At 43.1% G+C, this 21,787-nt stretch overlaps 1 protein-coding gene across 1 annotated transcript in view; it reads left to right on the forward strand.

The window, feature by feature from the left end:
• LOC121605454 (zinc finger protein GLIS1) overlaps window positions 1–21,787 on the forward strand; it is a 75,551-nt gene that overhangs the window by 35,896 nt on the left and 17,868 nt on the right. Inside the window, exons 2-4 of the mRNA XM_041935365.1 lie at window positions 433–625; window positions 1,913–3,446; window positions 20,949–21,110. Coding sequence (XP_041791299.1) covers window positions 433–625; window positions 1,913–3,446; window positions 20,949–21,110 — 1,889 coding nt within the window. The remainder of the gene's footprint in view (window positions 1–432; window positions 626–1,912; window positions 3,447–20,948; window positions 21,111–21,787) is intronic.

Here is a 21,787-nt window from a genome sequence, read left to right on the forward strand (position 1 = left end):
GGACACATTGATTTAGGTTAGTTTATTTTTCCAAAATAGACGCATCCCCTTTTGGAATACATTTCCTCAATTACTCCAGCAATAATATTTGTCAATAAATCTCTATGGTGTGATTCTTACCGTCACAATTGGACTTCGCCAAAGAGTTCTCCATATATCACAAGACACTACAGTTGTGGCAGCCAACAGTTTTTCCTCAAAAGAGTGTTCATAATCTAATAGGATTTCAACATGTCACTGCTGGCATGGATCCTACTATAAACTGATTATTCTTCCAGGGCAGTCAGTAGATCAGTTGCTCCAATCTGCCTCGCCAGTTTTTAATTTGGGAGTGACATTGGGTCACTGCTCTGCTAACTAAAACACACTCAAATATCTTCACATGTCAAGGATTTAGCCAGTTCAGTGATATTTCTCTTGGTCTTCTTTCAGTGAATGGTGCGTACTGCTCAGAAAAAGATGTAGACGCTGAGCTGAGTGATGCTGAGGGTTCCCTGATGCGATGTGGGCAGAGCCTGCCGCTGCTGGTGGGGGGTCATGTAGGGGGGGTTTATACCCAGAGCCTCCACTGTGACAGACCTACACCCGACCTTCTTCTGCAGGACGGCCCTCACCAAGACACCAGGTAAACTGTCACTGTCAATGCAGCTTTAAAACAGTTTTGTTCCTGTTCCAGTTTTGAATGTTTCCTGTTTGGTATAGTATTACTAACAATTTGCAGGTACAATGTGTTTTTCATTTTCTTTGCGATTGTGAATCAGATGCACACATATGTAGCTGGAAAGCTTTATCCAGTCTCATGAAAATCACTGAAGGGGTCCAAAGTACAACATTTATGTTAAACTAATGCAATTCTTCTGTTGTGCAATCCTTTGACTACTGTTGGTCAAGTCTGAAAGAATTTCCAGTGAAGTTGTCTGTTGTGGGGTTTGCCCTCTTTCTTCCCCCTCCTCCGTTCTTTCCCTCTATCCTCAGTCATCCAACCAAAAGTGCTTCTGGACAGACATTCACTCCTCTCATATTGTCTCTCAATATTTTCACTACAGCCAAACAGGAAATGGTGCTTCTGAATAGAAAAAGAGAGGGGGATCAAGTCTTTATTAACAACAACGACGACAGTCTGCCAGTGGCTCTCTCCAATCCTAGCTAGCGTTAGCTCTGTTTTTCCCCCAGTGTGCTCAGGGGAAGAGACAAAGACGATTCCTTCATGAGACAGCCCACAGAAAAGAGAGCTCTTCTCACATCACTCAGGGGCTTTGGACAAAATCCATAATGAGCCAACTGACAGGAATGATTATGTAGGAGATCACAGCAACGCATGGAGAAATCTGACCTGGGTTCCCCATTCAGAAGGGCAAAGATTCCCACCATAATACACAGTATTGTAAACGGTGACCCTTCATAGGCTGCAATTATGCCACCAAAACAGGTGACTCCCTATTTATCCCCAATGTTGGGTTGGGTTTAACCCCTTTGTGTCATCAAAGCCTGTCAGATGGACACACTAGCCAGTGGCCTCTCAGTCTCAGTAGCCATCCATCCCTCCCCCTTTCTCTATTCTTAGTCATAAATGCCCATTCATATCCTCTCACTAACAGAAGATCCTGTTTCATTTATTCATTAAAAACACTTTGGATCACCAGCAGTGGATTCTACCTGCTGTCCAACATCATCTTATGTCAATCCTTAACATGGCCTACACAATGTTAATGTTTGTTCCATAAGGTCCCTTCTGATGAATAAGAGACATGATTTTTATGTAAACTGAGAGAATGATTGGAGGAGGAGGGGTAAGCAGAAGGCTAAACTCTGACAGTTCTGCTGGTGGGAAGGATCAACCAGCCAGTATCTGTCATCAGCCTGTGAGCTAATAGCGCTCATATTCCTCTCTCTGTTTTTTTTCTTCTTACAGATCCTCCTCTGCCTTCCAAAGGACCCTGTCTGGGGCCTCACCCGGCCTGGGCTGTGGCAGTGCCAACGGGGCTCACTCCACTCTCCCTTACTCAATCAAACAGGAGAGCTCAATGGGCTTCAAGATCTCCAACACAGGGTCCAGGGTCCATCGTACGTCTCAGGGCGGGTTTCAGAACTGTAGGGCAGGCCAAGTTTTGGGGGTGACAAGGGACGAGATTGGAGCACCGCATGTTAGCAACAACGGTGCTGGCGTATGCACGGTGAGCGGTGTAGGTAGTGCTGTGTCAGGGGATGCAGTGCAACCGTTTAATAATGAAGATGGCTCCTCCCCACTTACTTTGTCCCCAACTGGCTCCCGTCATTCAGCGCGGCTGCTCAGTGCTAGCAGTCTGAAGAGACGCTGCCCGTCCCTGGACTCACAGTCCACCGCCGCTGCTGGCAGCGTTGCTGCCACGAGTTCCCCGTCAGCTACTGTCGCTGCGTCTGAGGAGATCAATATCACCGCTATCATCTGCTCCTCCTCCCAGATGTCGATGGTTGCCTGCGTCAACGGGTTCCGCACTAACCTCTCGCCCAGCCACGCCAGCAGTGCCGGCTTCTCCTCCTCTTCCTCCTCCTCTTCTACATCCCCACCCTCTAACTCCTGCTCAGGGGAAGCCACACAGGGGCCCCCACCTCACGGCAGCCCCCAGCAGGCCACGCTACAGGAGAGCTGTCAACTGTCCTCACCTGCTACCTGCCTGCTGTCCCTTTCCTCCTCCTCCTCGTCCTCTTCAGTGTCATCAGTGGAGCCAGAGGGCCAGGGGCAGAGCCAGGGTCTGTGCGAGGAGCAGGGCTCCATGCTGCAGGGGCGTGGAGCTGGAGGAACAGCTGGGGGAGGTGTGGGAGGAGGAGGAGGCTCAGACGGGCTGGGGTTACTGATGAGTGGGGGCCTGATGTCTGGGATCCTGCATTCGGGGCCTGAAGCTGGGGCTCTCCTCGATGGGGCCCAAAGATCAGGGGCTACCCTCAAACAGGAGCCCCTGGATGATTTTTCTCCAAGTGAAGATGAACTCTTTCAGCACCACTATCATCACCATCATTTGAGTGGTCGTAGTGGTCATCTTCGTCACCCTCACCACCCATCTCGCCCCGCTATGCCTCCACCCTACCACCTGCACCATTACGTGGGGCCCAGTCCGGGGGGCCTGCTGCACCACCAGAGCCAGCAAACGGCACCAACCTCTTCCCTGGGACTCAAACCGACTTCCGGAGGCCCTCCTGGGTCTCACAAAGCCACAGAGCAGGAAGAAGTTGGAGGAGGAGCACTGGCCGATAAGCAGGTGTGTCGCTGGATTGACTGCAGTGCTGCGTATGAGCAGCAGGAGGAGCTTGTGAGGCACATTGAAAAGGTCCACATCGATCAGCGCAAAGGTGAGGACTTCACCTGTTTCTGGGCTGGCTGCATTCGCCGCTACAAGCCCTTCAACGCCCGCTACAAGCTGCTCATTCACATGAGAGTCCACTCCGGAGAGAAACCTAACAAGTGTATGGTGAGTCAAGCATAATCAAGATTATCCACCCTACACTGGCCAGACCCCAAAACAGACACCAGTGGTCAGTTATATACAGAACACATAAATTCAATATTGTAGAAAATCCTCTCATGGTCAGCTATCTTCCTTTTACTAAAGTATTAAGTTCTATTTATTGGTTTAATATCAGTGTAGTTTGTCCTATAATTGCAACCATCTGTTAAATGTTTCTTTGTTTAAATTAACACAAGCACATATTTCTCAAGTAATACGGTTCCTCAGATGATTTTTTCCTCAACAACATGCATGTGTATTTTTTTCCGAAAACAAGACTGGACTTGCTTCACTGCTGATTGCTTTTCAACATAAACTTTTATTTTGTTTTGGTTGAGAAACAGTTATGATTGCAATTCCTATATTTTTAGTGGAACATGTAAAAAAAAATTTTTTTTTTTCTACTGAAGATGTAAGCTGCTGTAAAAGCAGCACTACCTTGTCAGTATAAATAGATTTGTGGTTGTATTCTTTACAGGTAAGGCTCCAGTTGCACAAATCAACACAGTAATCAATGTCAAGCTGTCACTCCCCAGCGTCCCCTAGCAAATGGAAAAAGCCCTCCAACCTTAAGAATGATTTAGTCCAAATACACAATTAGTCTACAATTTGTGTAGGGCGAAGCCATGTTTATTTTCATGAGCACTCCGTTTTTTGAGAAGGGATTCAGATCATGAAAAGCCAACACATATGGTTAACATAACCAAACAATGCCTACACTTGATCCTTTTAAATGGGAGCTTTAAATGTTTAGCTGTCCCACAAGTATTAAGTGAATTGGCTTCATATCCAAACCAAACATGAGGAGAAATGTAGTAGTCTGGAGAAGGGAGCCACAGAGGGATCGTCGGTAACATTTTCTACTCTTGCTCAATTCACGGCTTCACCCAAAGCCCCTGTCAGAAGTGGTCCTCTTCAAGTTCAGGAACCCATCCAAATCCTAATTATTGAAAAACTGAGTCTGCAATATTGCTACAGCACCTGTTTTATCTCAAAGCCCTTTTTTTCTTAAAAGAAAAAAAAAATCCAGGTCTTGTTAATTTTTCTAAATAACAGTGGCTTGTAAAATTAGCTGAGGTGATGGTTTGTTGATAGAAATTTAGAATTTATGGCAGTTTTCTGTGGAGTTGGATAGTAAGTAATTCATGTTGATTCTCAGTGATTCTGATATTTGTTTGTGCATCTGAGCTGAACGCTGATTGAAGCCAAAAAGACAGATACTCAGCTGTTGATGCTGTTCTCCCTGCTTTGTGTCATTCCTGGGTATTAGTGTTTCTGTTTCACTGGCTCAGCGTAAACGATAAATTTGATGTTAATTCGGTTAAGTAAGTGTGGGTTTTTTTCCCCCCTATTGTTGGTATTGTTGCACTTTTGCGGATGTATCTTAAGCCCAACAGGGACTGAAGTCACATTTGGGTGACACCCAGCAAACAGACACTGAGTGAATGTTAGTACAGGATGTGTGTACGGTATATAGATGTGTGCATGAATATGTCACTGTGAAGGTGTGTGTGTGTGTTTATGTATGTTTTTGGAGATGTTTACCATATGTGAACACTTGAACAATTCGGCTCAGTGTCGACGAGCAACTGGACTCTGTCTGTGGACATGAGGCACTGTGAAACTTTGCTATACACCTTAACCTCCTGATCACCCTTATTTCAAGCACACACACACACAAACACACATATTCACAGCCATGCTGCAATATGAAAATGGGGATATTGTTTCTGTTGACTCTCACAATAGGAAGTATTGATTCAACGTACAGTACTTCGGGTTGTAACACTCCTGCTTTTCTGACATAACATAAACAGAACTGTGAAACGTTTTCAAGCTTGAATCAACACATCTAATCAGCAGGGATTGAATGTATGTTGATGTGGGAGTACAGCAGATAAACTTGGAGGGCCGGAGAAAATAAACATGCTCTCTGTGTGTATTTGTAACTGTGTTTGTGTTTGCATGTAGTCTATACGGATTTAAGTAAGCACTATGTACTGGTAAGAAACCTAGTGTCGCTGTGCACTTGAAAGCGCATACATGGTCATGTATTATAGCTGTGTCCATCCCAAATCCTTATTTTTGCCTGAGCTTGTATGCTGTTTTGGCCGCTAGCACTGATGCCTCTTGTGTTTGTTGTGCTCATGCAATAGACAAAGGCATTCAAGAATTTGAGCAATTCATATAGAGGAAGCGGATGAGACATTCTGTTTTAGGACCAAATGCTGTAGAAAAACCAGAGCTAATCCCTTTATTATCTTTCCAGCGGCAGATTCCAGTGGTCAGTCATGAAACAGGCTCTCATCACATCCAAACATAACACATCTCTCTCCTCTCTCTCTCTGTCTCTCTCTCTCGCTTTATCTCTTGCTCTCTCTCTATATATATATATATATCTTTCTTATACATCTTCACAGTACTTGCTTCATGCTGTGTCTTGGCAGGAAAAAGTCATTATCACAACACACGAGTCGTACCCCAACCCATGCATGGGCCTGTCACAGTCTGTACCTGGCTAACATTTAAAGAAATTCAACGTTTTAAAAAAGTCAGTTCCTTCCATATGTAGATGGCTGAGTTTGTGACTCTTAAAAAGTTTTGCTGCCTCTTAGAAAGCATGTTGGTTCCCTTTCCCTGCCAATTAAAGCCAGCCCTGGGCTGTTGTATAGGGCAGGCAAGCACCAAAGGCACACCAGTGAAAAGGAAACAACATAATCTCTCTGCAATATCCTGTTGTGTTTCATGCCTAATTCACTTGTTGTTTTAGTTTATTACATTTTTTTTCCCGTGTCTGCATAAATATTAAAAATATATCCGGCAAGAGTAGCCCTGACATGGTCCCAGACTTTGATATTGTTCTGCTTTGTCAGACGCTGGCCCAGCAGATATGAACTGTCTGAAGATTCGACTGTACTATGAAGGTCAAAAAATATCCTCTTGAACCATGGAAGCTCCTTGAGTGGAAAGGACAGAGCATTTATATGGCAGAGTTACTTAAGGCCGGAGCACAGGCCTGTCTTCTTTATTTGGTTTCTTTGGCATATCTTTTTTGGTCATTTTTTGGTAGTAACAACAACAATAACAAAATGGTATTAACAAAACAATAGTATACTTTAAGTGTTATTAGAGGAGGTTATATTGATTCGGGATTAAGGACTCAGTCAGTGGGTCAAGGCATAAAACCTGATTCAGTGGTTTTGCTGCACTATTGTCTTTACAGGAGGATTTCAAAGTAAGAATCATTTGGAAAGCTGCAGTGTTTTTAGAAAGTCACAAAAGCACAGGTAAAGTTATTAAGACAATTTTGGCTTGGATGCAACTTTAAAGCTTTATTTAGATGTCTATTTTTGCACCTGGCTGAAAATAACAAATTTAATAAGGCATGCTTATCAAGTTTTATGTAAGTAAAGTAAGGTGATCTTAATGATTGTTTATATCTCATAATGCATGGAGATGAACATGTGTTCATTATGCAGCATTCCTATGGTAATTTACAAAACTGCATTTTTGATATGTGATTGAAGTTTTTAATTTTTTCCCCAGGATTTATGCCATTAAGGTGATATAATTGACAAATTATTGAAAAACAGAAGAAAATTCCTCAAAAGTGTAGATTCACATACTTTAGTGTTTCTCATATGGTAGAGAGCCAAAGGGGAGACAGAGAGCCACTTGCCCATTTCACAATGATGAAACACAGCCAGCATTAGCTGCTTAATGGGAACCTGTCCAAACACATATACATGTGCACACATACACAGACAAACACCAAAACGCACACACTCACTGACCCACTCAGTCAAACCACTTGTTGAAGGAAAGTTGGATGTTGAGGCCTGTTGGAAAAAAGTGTAGATCATGGAATTTCCTCTTTTTTCACTGGTGTGAAACCAGCTTTACTAGACTGATTTTTGGAGGAGACTGGCAAAATCCCACGGCAGATGTTGAGACATAGAACAGGGGCTGATGCCAAGATGGCGTGTGTTTTCAGGGGTAAATGGAGTCTTTTGTGAGCAATCAGCTCAGATGGAGGAGATGAAACAGGGAGTGCCATTAGCTAATTAAAACTGAGGTTCAGCACATGACCCGGCTTTTCCTCTGAATGCCGCCTGAAACTGGAGCTGTCTGGGCACTGGGTGCGGGCGGCGAGTGACGTTGATATTAATGTGTTTGTACCCGTATGAGTCTCTGACACTCTGGCCTGTCTGGACAATTTAGAGGCCACAATCTCTGAGTCCAGTTTCTGAACCACCAGGACCCAAAACTACCAGTAGTGAAGATATATGGAGCTCGTAAAGATGACTGTATGTCTCAGAGGCTCAGACATACACAGATATAACTCTGCAAAATGTTGGCTTTTCAGGAGCTAAGAAAACTTTTCTCATTCTTTAAAGTAGCATGTCATTCCTCAGATGATAAAAAACATTTAAAATCTCTAGAAATGCAGTCATAATGTTTTACACCCAACAGCAACAACATGCAGACATTCAGACTGACCCAAGGAACTCAGGCATGCGTGGAAACAAACTTACCAACACAAAGTATTGTGAAGCAGCAAGGCCAACTGGTTCCTCAGGCTGAACTAACACACACACACACACACACACACACACACACACACACATACACATATTCACTCCAGTGTAGAGGGAGAGGAGAGAGGTCTGTGTATGGCTCATTTGAAGTAATCAGGGTCAATAGGCGAGAAAGGGCATTGATTCAGCATGTCAGGAGTAACGACATGCTTTGGAAACAGAGCTCCTCAAGTCTGTCAAGTTGGCACTAATGCAAAGACCTAATCAGGCCCAAATAAGGACCTGGCGGAGATCAACTTATAGCACTTTATCTGCAGGTCCCATTCCTCTGCTACCCATTAAATAATTTTCAGAATTAACTTTGTCAGTCATTCCCAAGGCAAATGCATTCACCAGGTAGCCTGATAGTCTAAGTCTTTTTTCTACAAATCCATAATCCCATCCAGCGGTTATCCTCTGTCTTTCTGTCAGGTCTGCTCTGCTGCTTGGTAGTCCGGTTGTCATGCTAATAGTAACACAACACTGTCCACATGTGATATTTGTATGATGAAACTGCTGGCAGAGGGGCTCTGGGACTGATGTTTTGGCACATGAGTGAAAGCCTGTGATTGATGGATCTTGCTTGTTTTTCTTGTTGAGTAGGCTAGGCCAACTTCTTGTCAAGCCGAAAAAAGTTTTCCAGTCAATCTTTTGTAGTGATGTGGTCTAGTATTCTCCAACCCCCCCAAATACCACCCCTACCTCCCTCTCTCTTTCTCTCCCACTATCTATCATTTAGCACTGCTTTGATACACTCAACACTTACTGCACATACGCAACCACAACATACGCCTCAGTGTCCCCTGTAGATATTTGTTTGTCATTGGGTTTATATATTTATATATGTTTTATAATTTTTATAAAAGTTTTAAATTTTTAACTCAGCATTAAAGTTCAAGTATTCTCTCCTTCTTAGTCTTTTAGTCTTTATGATATCAGCATGACAACAATTGTGGCCTAATTCCATACTAGTTCAATAGGATTTTAATCTGTTTTCAGTGGACAAGTGACAAAATTAAGATTTCCTGGTTAAATTCCTGGTGCTAATTTATTGCGTAGTAACAAACTGTGCCAAAAAGTGTCACAAGTGGGCATGTATGAAACTGCAGGTGTGGAGCTGCTGGTGAAGAGCTTCTGCACCTAGATTGTTAACATAAATCACTTGCTACAATAGAATTGTTAGCATGTTAACTTTTAGCCTAGTAAATTTAGCTGTTATCAAGGCACTAAAAAAGCTGTGCCAGGCAGAGCTAAAGGGAGAAATGCATTGTGGTGCACGTGTAAAGAAGCAGGAGAAACTGCTGGGTGAGAAGCTCTCATTGAATTGACTTAACTGATATGTTTGGATTCCTAATCCACGGTTTAAAACATCTATGGCTGAGATGAGGACATGTACCTGTCCATTGTGTCATATGGGATGGCTGCAACATTTTCTCAAATGATTCTTGCATTTAGAAACATTCTAAATGCAAACATTCAATATTGGTATAACATACTCACTATAAGCAATGAAGAATTTCCTGAAAATGTTGTACACTGCGGCAGTGAACTCAAACCACAAAAGGTCAAACAGCTACAGCTACCTTGCTTTCAACCTCATCGCCAGGTATCAAAGCATGTAGGATTTATTACATGCAATACACTCTAATTGCATTTGTCTGGAATGCAATATTTTGAGTTTCCCCATTTCCTCAGCATTTAATCATGCTCTGGTATCGGAAACCTGAAGACCCAGGGCAGCGGCTGGTTATACATTGCACAGAGATTGTGTCATAATTGTGTCCCATCCAAAACCTTAATCAGTTTAACCTTTCTACTGAGCCAGATCAGTTTACTAATACATCGTATAGATAAAGTTTGGGTGTGTGTCCACAGTCTCATGTCATGTTCAGGGGGCTGTTTTATGGAAGCAAACCTTTAAGACTCTTAACATTTTCCTTGGTTGTTAGTGCTCAATAGCACAACATTTTGGTTGTATACCGTCATGGATCATGTGCATTGTGGAGGCGTACTTAACCATTTCTTTGCTTCAGTCAAACAGATAATTATTGCCAAAGTATGTTTGTGGTATTTTAGGGGGCAAAGACAGAACGGGTCCTTTCTCCTCTGAGCCTACCATCCTCTCCCACTCCTCACATTCACACACTGGCCTCCTTTTGTCCCCTAGCCACTCCACAAACATGCCCACCAAACTGGCCAGTTGGTAGTGTGTGTGCTGTGTTTCTTGAACAGAGGTGAGAGGCGAGGCATCCAGATGTTTGTTTTTGTTTTTTGCTGACTTGTCAGTGTGGCAGACGGCACTGCAAAGAACCCAGTCCAGAGCAACATCTGCCCCCGGCCGCCTTCACATCGCCCACCAAACAAGCAAACAAGAAGGACATTTATACACACCGGGACCACTTCTGTCTCAGGGCCATGCCACAACCCCAGGACGACAGTATCCCTCCACCCAGCCAGACCCACACTGAACCACAGCAGACTAGGCAAGACCTGCAGCTAATATATATGAGAAACTGAGCTGCTACCGTGCAAAATAAACACGAAGAGAAGTATGGATAAATTATGTAGCGAAAGATGTGTTTACGTTAAGGGTGTCAAGTTTAAATTATGCACTGCAGTGTTCTGTGGTTAGTGTGCCGGGTTTAATTTGAATGTTTGAGAAAAGAAGTGAAGGCTTGAAGAATCAGAGCCAGACAGGCAATTCAGCTCCACTGATGTCATCCCAAAAAAACGACATTTTTGCCCAGAATTCATCACAAGGCATTATGCATGACAAGTGATTTGGTATGCGCTGAATGTGGACTTGGAGAGCATTTTTGAAGCATTAGTAGAGCCCTTGCACACACAACTCAAGTGTTTGTTACAAGTCAACCAAGCTTTCCAAGCTGAGCCTCGTGTGTGTTTACACTGTGAGGACCTTCAGTGTGTTTTCAAATGCCCACCATAGAGTGAGAGATTGGAGAGAGATCCAAAAGGAAGGATCCAAGAAGAATATTGAGGCGTGGATTGTGGCGTGAAATGGCACATACATCAAAATAGTGAGCCTTTACCAAAACCACGTCTACTGTAATGATTGATAATGAGAGAGAGAGGGGAGAAATTAGAGAAAGAGACAGGACCAAAAAATATTTTGCAGTGGGACATATAAGGTCACGATACACAGGATGATCCAATTTGCTATTACTCTATTTTATGATTCTATGACCCAGCAGAACTGGAACTTCAGAGTCTCTGATATTTAAGCATGGCTCTACCTCTCCCCTGTAGAGTTTTACACCCCAGTGATCTCTAACTGTCTCCAGAAAGAAGCCCTCTCGTTTTCTATTTACTTCTGAAAACATCTGTTTCACATTCAGTCTGTTCAGCTTAGGAATTAGTTTAACATCGATGTAAGAAGGTTTATGCAGGCTTTAGAACCAGATTGGTTTAGTTATTTGGGCAGAATTACAGTAGAAGTAAGAAGCCTTTAAGTCAGAGCATATCCTTTTGTTTTTCCTCTGTTCTTCCACATTCTCAGAACAGAGATCTTATGTGCTGGGTCACGTAACCGCTGTCATTTACCTATATTGAGCTGCATCCTTGTCAGGAGCAAAACAAACAAAACGTCAGTGTCATCAGCACGGCAGTTTCATTTTGGAAGGCATGGAGCCAAGAAATTAAGATCAGGTCATGCATGATTTAAAGTACAGGAAATACATATTGTATAAGGGAAAATTGGTGCATTATAGTGTGCCTGCACTCCTAACTGGCAAATTGTGTGAGGCCAGCTAGTACCAGGCTTGTGCTCATATTACAGCTAACATAAACATTTGTGTGATGAGAATTCTTAAGGAAATATTCCATAAATATCAAAACGTTTACTGAAGAGTACCAGTAAATATTGGAACCACAAGATTTTTGCCAATGCCATGTTGCTGAAGTCCATTGCACAGGAATGGGTAGTGGTTTTGTACTCAAATGTGTTTTCCTATAGGACAGAGGGCACAGACATGTTATTGTGGACTGAAGTATTGAATATGAATACTGAAATGTGGGGAATTGATTTATTGAAATGTGAATGGATGGTGATGTGCTTGCTGACAACGCCTGAGCTGTGATTTGACTTGACACACTGACTGTCTAGTGCAGTCTCATATATTGCAACCAGCCGTATCCACATAACTGGAAACTGGACCCTGAAACCCACAGAGAGCAGAAAAGAACACAACCTTGGCATGCTGAGGAGTGAACACATCTAGGGGCACCGTGGCATCTCAGTTGCACCACATTTTTTGGGCAGCTGCTTCTTTACCCAGAAGGCTTTGTGGTCTGGTCCCCCTCCAGAGGGTTGCATAAATGCAGGCTCTTCCCCTACACCCTGCTTGAGTCCTTGGGCTGGTGTTGATCACAATGCCACGTTGACCTATTGTTTAATTTTGCTAGCATGTTTTCTGTCTGAATATTAAAGTGCTTCTGGCATCAAGGTATTTGGCTTGGCAACTTACTGGACTTCTGCAGTGTTTATTTGTTGTCACGTCAGAGTTATAGAGTCGCCCAGTGTATGCTACAGTAGGCGTGATCCCTAGACAGCTGTGTCAACTCTTGCCTTTAGTGGACAATGAATGGGGTGCCAAAAAGGGAAAAGAGCTTGTATTTCTTTACCTAACAAGTCTCTAAGATGTGACTCCTACTGTGGTATTCATTATGTCAGGTTGTCACACAAGAATTTACAGCCAGTAGGGAAGATTGAACCTCATCATCTGAAATCACAAAGTGAGAATGCAGCAGAGGAGAGCGGCCCTGTTTGTATTTAATTTAAAACAAAATTGTGTTGTTGGTCTCTGACCACAGCAAGAATCCATATTTAAAAAAAATACACCCTAAAAAAGCCTTCACCCTGTTAGAAATCAGTTGCTGGTAATGTACTTTGGTTTTCTGCAGCTGAAGCTGAAGCTGTGGTTTAGCAGTGGATTTTTTTCGTTTTAAAGCATGAATGGTTAATATCAAGAGTTGTTTTCAGAGCAAAGGCATCTCTCCAGACCTGTGGCAATGTCTAAACATGCCAGTTTCTCCATTACCAGCAGCCTCAATAGACCAAAATGAAACACAATCACAAGATATGTTGCCTTTTGAGCGAGTAATGTCACACATTTTCTTTTTGTTTTGGACAATTTTCCCTCTGTGAAAATAAGGAAATTGCAGCAAAAGTAGACAAAGCAGGTTAAAGTAAAAAGAAACAAAGGGAGATGGCTCTCTTTTCTTGCAATTTAGAGCAGAGAGCATGTAAAACTTTGAACATATTTTAACTTTTAGAGTAAAAGAAGAATAGCTGTAGGAGAGAGAGAGTCAAATGAAAGCATAAATACAAAAGTTACAATGCTAGACAGAGTCCGGGGCAACTTGAGAGGAAGGAGAAAATGATGGATTATTGTGATGATCCAATGAAAAACACCACTTCATAGCACAGGCCAACCATCACATTGGATTATGCAGTATTTGTCTAATAGCCTAACAAAAGAGCAATAAAGAGGATCAATTAACCATAACATTATTGTCATTACTGGCTGTTGCTGAATTGGTGTCTGTCATCCCCCAATAGCGTTGATATAAAATGGAGTCATGGAGCACGTTGAGGTATATAACACCCCATTGTAGGGCTGGAGCAAGAGGAGCTTATTGGCAGAAGGGGGTAAAAGAGAGAAGAGCGAGACAGAGGGAGAAAGCGAGAGTGAGAATAGAGGCAGGTGTGAGTGAAAGATGCTGGACAGATTGAAGCCCCGGTGTCAGAGGACGCCGTAGCTCATGGACCCGTCAAACCGGATCCTGCATTGACTGCCAGTAACATCAGTCCAGGCGCCGGCTCGGAACACAGATCATGTTTAGGATTTTCATTGCGTAACCCCCAGTCTGTCTTTTTCATGGTGGGTTCGGATTTCGTGAAAGGGTTTATAATTAATGCCTTGATGGTTACTAATGGCTGTGGCACTGGAAGCTTTGTATTGCACTCTAATTAGCCGTTATAAATGGTTAGGATTGGAAGTGAGAATAAATGCACTGTCTCGATACAAAGTGGGATGGCTCTTCTAGAAGCCTTTCACTGAATGAGAGGTCACAGGATCATGTGTCTTCTCACTAAAGTGAACACCCCAAATCCCTCATATCCAGGGGTTACTGGGCACTTTATATGCTGGTCTCATGTTTGAATGCCGTAGTCATGTAAAACCCATGACGGGAATCTTACTGTCATACCTAGTAACATTTCCTTAACGCGCCTAAACTGAATATTGCCCCAGTCACAAAAGTGCAACAACAGCACAAGGTTAAATTATGAGAAAGATAGCAAATTTGTGTCTTTTTTTTAACAATTTCTCAAGGCAATTAAATAACTTGAATAAACCACTGTCGTTTTTTTCCCCTCTGTCTCAGGGCAGCCAGTAAAAAGGAAAAGAGACTTTTGCACTCCTATTGAATACTAGGGCCAAATATCCTGCAAACACTCCATCATTTTTGAATTCAGCCATTGTGGAACATTGTTATAAGGGGACCTACAACATGTTCAAATGCCAAAAAACTGTTCTTTTACAGATAGATGAAGCCAATGAGGTGACAGACTCCGTGTCTGAAAAGGGCAAGAGCATCAATTGTGTAATCTGCTGTTGTAGTTCTGGTTTTGTTGCAACCAAACACTGTCCTCTCTCACTGAGAAGCATTGATATAGACGCGTTTAGAAAGGTGATCCATTGTTTGTAAGGAGTAGAGTCTGTTTCAAAGAGAGCTGTACAGCTCAACCATGTTCATACAGTTGAGGTTGAAATATCTTTGTGAAAATGATTTCTTGACACCCCGAGCCTTTGCCTGGAAGGAAAATTTAATATGCTGGGGCAACAGAGGAATCAAGCTGGAAGTCCATTCGGTTCTCTTCTAACACTGCATGATAACACACAAGAAATATCCTCTTCCCTCTCAGTGCTCTTCATCTCTTTGAGAATGTGACCCTGTTTTCCTTTTTCCCTCAACCTGGTGAACCCCAGGCTGCCCAGTGAAAGAGGAAATCACATCTTAGCTCTCTAATCTGATGCAGGTCGGCAGAGCTGGTAGACATTTGAATGAAGGCCTCTGAATCACAGCAGGTTAAGTGCTTCCATGAAGCCTCACCATGTTGCTGTACAGCCAGGCTCGCACTCTGCCAGGCCTCCACCGCAGGAACAGGGCTTCAGATCCATCACTACACTTCCTCCTCAATCTACAGCAAATAGTCTGCAAAGAGGAACAAAACAGCTGGGCCGACTCATTATGTGAGCAGCCTCATTTAGTCATCATAGGAGTGCTTCCTGTTGTGCCATCCACATAGTTTTTAATCTGGCCCCCAAACTATTCAGGCATGAGTGCAAAATGGCTGTTAAGAACAATTTCTTTAGTCATTTACATGAGTACTTCCTCCCACCAATTTATCGGCTGAGCTCTTGCTCTGCTCGCTTTTTCATTCGCATCTGGAGAACACTCCCTTGCTTTTAGTCATTTGCTGTGTGTAGTCATATCTTACCATTCATAAATCAAGTCTTCCCAAAAATTAGGCAAAGTGCAGGAGACGGGGGAGAAAAGATGCTTCATGGAGAAACAAAGCAAGTATGTGTGAATTAATTTGTCTCCTGTTCTGAGAAAAAGGGGGAGAAAAAAAGTCCACCGCTAGCCTTGATTCAAATTAAAGTCCTACTCCCAACAGATGAGGCTGGCTGCTAAAAGGGTTCCGCTCCGCAGTGGAAATGATATATGTAAACTATGTAATGCGAATGTTTTAGCAAAGCTGTGTTTAATTTTGTATCCTGACGAAGCGCATGAGAAAACCTGCCTCTCCTTAGCTGTCTCGTTGAATCATATGGATATAATTTCATCCATTTACGTTTTTCTGCTCTTTGCTGTGGTTGCCACAGGGCATTTGGAAGCAGGCAGATTAAATGCACATGTTCCTCCTATCCATAGCTGGGACACTCTGCTCCACTGCCTCCCCTCCGAACAGATCCTGAAGTGTTGGTGGTTTTCCTTGTTGATTAGCGCAGAGAAAGACACCTTGTGATAAACCAACTCATTCCCCAAAGCCCTTTTTTCATACTTATAAAGTTATACAGGCTGCTTTTGAGCATTGGCACTAAACATATTTTATTTGGCAGTGTTTGCTTTTTGCCACCAAAACTCTTTGCCCTTCATTGTGTCTGTCAGGCTTGGCTGTGAAGGAGCCTGGATGTATTAGGTCAAACTAATCATCGTGGAGAACCAGTGGAGGCTGTCAGCGTCCAAGAACCTTTTTTTTTTTCTTTTATGGGGGCTTCTCTGAACATGAGTAATAGTGAATTTCATGCTAGTAAGCAGCCGAACTGTTGAATCCCATCTCCCCATCATTAGTCAGAGGTCTGAACTACAATTGCTGCTCAGGACCAGAGAGATATATCAGTGTCGAAGAAGATTCCCTCACATCTGTAGCAACTGCAGAAAAGCTTGACTGTCAGGAGTGAAAATCCTTATTCTTAATAGCTTATTCTTGGGAGCGAAAAAAAAACTGAAGGTGATGCCCTTGGCTGCAAGGACTATAGTCAGATTTGTTTTTTCCCAAGTGAAGAACCTCTTCCTCAACTCTGATTCTCTTCTCTCCCTGCATTTCTCTTTTTACGCCATTCATTAAAACCTTTAATCAGATTTCTGTCAGCAACCATATTTCCTCCCTGCACCCCCAATAACGGCTGGTTTGTTTCCATCATGTACGGCTGCAGGTTGCTAATGAGCCGCCGCATGTGAGGAGGTCCGCACACTGCTGCCTTTTAGCCCCAACACTGTTTGGCCTTTTCCCTGCCAGTCAGGAGTCATTTCCCATGAAGGCCTCAGGAGCGCCGCAACTCCACTAGCCTGCATGCTGGGCCCATAATCTGTCTGTTGTGATCAGCTGCCCGTCCACCCTTTCAACCCACTCTCACCCCCTTCAGCCATGTCAAGACCCCGCTGTCATCCCGAATGTTTACCGAGCTGATGAACCCCCCACTCAAGAGTGAGATGGGTGTCAAACAGGGCTCAACTGCCTCCATGCTGCCAGCGCTGCTCCCCTCGTGCAGTGATCTGCTGGCTTACCTTAGACAGAGGTTTCAAAGAGGAAAATTAAACATGTTTAAAGCAATTAATGTGATTAGCGTCTAAACTGTTTTCATAGATATGAATCAATCCTGTGTCACAAGCCCCAACTGCCACAACTCTCTGTTTATGCCACTTTAAACTGTGTGCTCATTACTTAATAAACATTTTATATTTTAGGCAACTCCTCTTGAATGATATAGGGTGCCTACTGACATGTATGCTTTAGAGGCTTACATCAGCATTATATTTTTAACCTTGGTCAATTTAGTATGACTCAAACCCATAACATTTTTTTTAAACCAAAATAAGACCACATACTGCCCACATCAACTGTTCAAACACTTTCACATCCTTCATCCTTGAGGAGCAATGCTGGCCTTTTTGACAGTCCGTGAACTCACTGAAAGAACTCATTTTAACCAGCAGATTGGCCACGCTAAAAAAATCTTACTGTAGCATAAAATTCTTCATGCAGGTTTCTGAGTAGCGTCCATGCTTAGAGGTGGCAGTGCCTATTGGTTTCCCAGCAGGCAGGAAAACCTCATACTCAGCCGTCTCCCTGCTCGTCCAGCTTCCAGAGTAATAATACGCTCTACACGATTAACACGGTTTCCTCCATGGACCTGTAACCATAATTTAGCCTCAAATTTGTATTGCGGAAAAGAAAGCAATGAAAGAGTGATTATTCCCTTATACATAAATACACACATTTGGCACGTCAATAATAGCTGTGTTTGTTTTCCAAACTCAAATGCTCGGCGCCGTATTTCAGCAGTCTGCATGGACTGTGTCTGTCATGACTGGTATGGCAGTGTGGATGTTCCTCTGCACTCAGATTTTTATTAAACTTTCCCACCCTCGCCACGTCTCTCGTTTCCATCGCATTTGATTGGCATGACTTTAGAATAATATATTTCCACTGTACAACACCGTGCAATGTGAACTCTTAAAGACATTTTCCATGGTTGTATGCCTGGACAGTGTGTGTGTGTGTGTGTGCGTGCGTGCGTGCGTGCGTGCGTGCGTGCGTGCGCGTTGATGAACCCGGGGTTTTTTCATACCACATTCCAGTTCTCTGTCTCGTTGTGACTTTTGTGCTGCTTTCTAGTCAAGTCAGACTTGTTGTCATGCATTTCTCCGCTCTTTCTCTCAGCTTTAGCCACACCACGCAATACACAGGTCCAAACAGGTAGCTGATCAGATGGGCCCTCATTATACGATACAGTTTTGTACATCAGGATGTGTATTGAACCTCTTTTTAATTACAGATTGTAATGTGTGTGTTCCCTTAGTATTAAAACTATCATGGAGTTGCCATTGAAATGTTGCCATTGAAATGCTCCTGACTGGCTGATACTAATGTTTTTGAGAAGTTTCAGTGAACTCAGGTACCCAATAAACTCAGGTGCGCAGACCTACTTGGATGCCATTCACATCCATGGTTGGTGAACGTATGCTTGCCCAGTTTTGTTTTCAGTAAAATCCACTTCACAAGCTTACTTTAAAGTGCTAGCATCTGACAAAGAGGGGGAAAAAAAGCGCATCTGTCTGATCATGTTGATAGGATGCTTTTGTTTCCAAACTCATCAGCTCAAAGCTCCTACAAACTTCATGAGGAGCCGTGCGTTGTGTGACCATAATCGGACAGATTAAGACTCTCTTACTTAGCACAGAGGCACATACACCCACAGATCAGCCTGGTCACCCAACACGGCTCTACCATGACTGGCTTAGGTTTCGCCTATATTAAATGGAGCCTCAGTGAATAGAAGGCCTGACTGTGCTGTGTGGGTGAATGAAGGAGACTAGGGATGAGTATTGAGCCTAGATGAAGTTGAAGGCCCATTAGAAGAATGGTGTCACACTCTCCTTAGCCGTAACCTGACCTGTTGTCAGTAGGCTTCACTAAAGGTCAGGATACAATGGACAGTGGAGACCGCAGTACTGCGGTTTATCCATGAAGTCATGTTTGCACTGGGGTCAGTTTAGCCCTTTGCAAGAAATTGTTTTTTTTTTTTTGTTTTTTTTTTTTAAGAGATTTAAGAGTTATTGGTTGTCTGACATTTAGGTGGAAACTTCAGAGCTCAAAGTCATTGCACCATGTTTTCTTCCAATGCCTTCTTGGCTCCTGTTTCTCAGGTTTTGAACCTCAAATTTAGCTTCTTGAAATAGAATGAAAAAAGACTATCCATTGTTTAATACAATTAACATTTCTTGAATCGTATCATGCTTTATGATATATAGTTCTAAAAGAATTAGAAAAATTAGTAGATAAAGGACAATGTAAAGAAAATAAACTAAGATTTTTGTGTGATCTAATTTGTCTTATCTTTGCTTTCATAGTTCCTGAAACTTTTTGATCAAAAAAACCTAGTAGTTGTTTTAATTTACATCACCAGTTTATGCAACCCATTAGGGCTAAAAAATTTACTGCAATATTATCGAAATCGCAATAAGGCATTTAATATATATATATATATACATATATAAGTGCATTAAATCATAGGAGCTCCAATTTTTTTGATTAAAATAAAATATGGCACAACATACCATTGTAAATGAAGCATTGTGGTGCTTGGGAACCGTAAGTGAACATGTTTGTTTGGTACAGACCCCATCAATTATCACATTTTCATAATTTTTCCCATATCGCAATATTCACAAAAAAATCAGCCCTGCAACCTGTCACGCTTTTCCACCTCCAGTACCTTTTGTCTGTGTACTCTTTTGTCTTCACCTTGCATCTGAAGTCCTCGTAGGGCCACAGGCAAGTGGCCGTGCAGAACAAGGATGTCAACATGAGCTCCTCACTATTGTACCCCGTGACAGTTAAGGGTCAGTATATTGTTGTCATGGTGCTGCTGTATACCTAAATGAGATTACACTTAGTTAGATACAAGTAACATTGAGCTATGCATCCCCCATACTACTGTAGACCCATACACTTTGTGACTCTTTACACAGCAGCCCCTGTAGGAGGTCTTGACATGTAGCGCCTTATCTACTAATCAGCCGTGTTTTCTGCATAAGAGCAGGAGTGGACATGCGAGAAGCCTCATGAATCATTCACATGTTAACAAATCTGTGGTGTTCATTGGCTGAGTGGTTTGGATCAAATGGGCCGAGCTGGGTCAAATATGAGCTTGTTTACAGTCACTGTCACTTGTCAGTCTAATGCACTATACACAGCAGAACACTTATCTCATGCTATGCATTACAGCCCATTAACCGGTGCTGTACAGCACACTCCAGTTTCCCCTGCAATTTAGACGCTGCGGCAGCCTTGAGGCAGGTGTACTGTCACGCACGCTGCTGTCTTTCAAGTGGACGTGGTTTTCAACAAAGGTTTGTGGATTGGCCGCGTAATTCAAGAGCCATGGAAAAAATGCTCGCGATTATACCACCCATGTTCTTAAGCGTCTCTCACTTTTCCATAGCTGGTGAATTTGTGGTGTAGAGTGAACTCCTCCAGCTGTGTGAGTGATCAAGGGACTGAGGGAAAGAGTGGGACAGCTTCTTTCTGAGTCACAGATGTACATATATACAGAGCCCACATTGTACCAGAATTTGCCAGCTTTACAATGATTGATTTCTTTTTTCTGTGCGTGTGTGTGGGTGTGCTTCTCCATGTATATGTGTGTGTGCGTGCGCGTGGGCATTTGTGTATTTCCTTGTGTGGTCCTGTGCATACCTGAGTGTGGTTGTCTTCTTGCACGTATCTGTGTGTGCATGCATTCCTGTGTCGTGTTGGTTTGTGTGTGTGTGCTTACTCCTCTCCTCTCCTCCACAGTTCGAGGGCTGTAACAAAGCGTTTTCACGTCTGGAGAACCTGAAGATCCACCTGAGGAGCCACACAGGAGAGAAGCCGTACCTGTGCCAGCACCCCGGCTGCCAGAAAGCTTTCAGCAACTCCAGTGACCGCGCCAAGCATCAGCGCACTCACCTGGACACGGTCAGAAACTAAGTCTCTGCTCTGTCTCACCTCCCGATGTTTCTCCAGAACAGATTAATGTTTAACCTGTCTCAGGCCGACAGTTAAAATAGCCTGGGTGGCCGCTGTGTTGCAGAAAGGATGGCTGCATAAAATTATGGAGTATAAATGTTTGCATGTGTCGGACACAAGATGCATTTAGTTTCTACCAATCCAGTCAGGAATTAGATTATATGCAGAATTAAAATATTAGTTGTCAAATAACCAGCAATGAATGCCAGTTGGTTTATGTGTGGATGTGTGTGTGCAGATACTGTATCCCTCCATCACTTTTACACCCACATTAAAGACTGCGCTGCCGTCCAAGTCTCAATGCCTATTTCCACATCTTGACAGTGTTAGACTTTAATTTGCTGTCAGTCAATGAGCGGTGTGGCATTCTCACTCTTGTTAAACTGGCAGTGACATGCCACAGATCATTAAACGATCGGTTCCATTAGGCTGAGTCGCAGCCTGGGCCATAACAGGCTTGGATTGGAGCTGCGAGCTCAGACAGAGCTTCGCCTGTTTCACTGACCTGTATAAAGGGAAGGAAAGGTTGAGTCAGCCATCACTGCCACTCGTCATGTCTCAGTAACCCAACCAATACCTCATTTTATCACCATCTGCACGCCAACACAGCGAGGGAGTAAACAAGT

The sequence above is a fragment of the Chelmon rostratus genome, chromosome 4, assembly GCF_017976325.1.
Source record: "Chelmon rostratus isolate fCheRos1 chromosome 4, fCheRos1.pri, whole genome shotgun sequence".
Taxonomy (NCBI): Eukaryota; Metazoa; Chordata; class Actinopteri; order Chaetodontiformes; family Chaetodontidae; genus Chelmon; species Chelmon rostratus.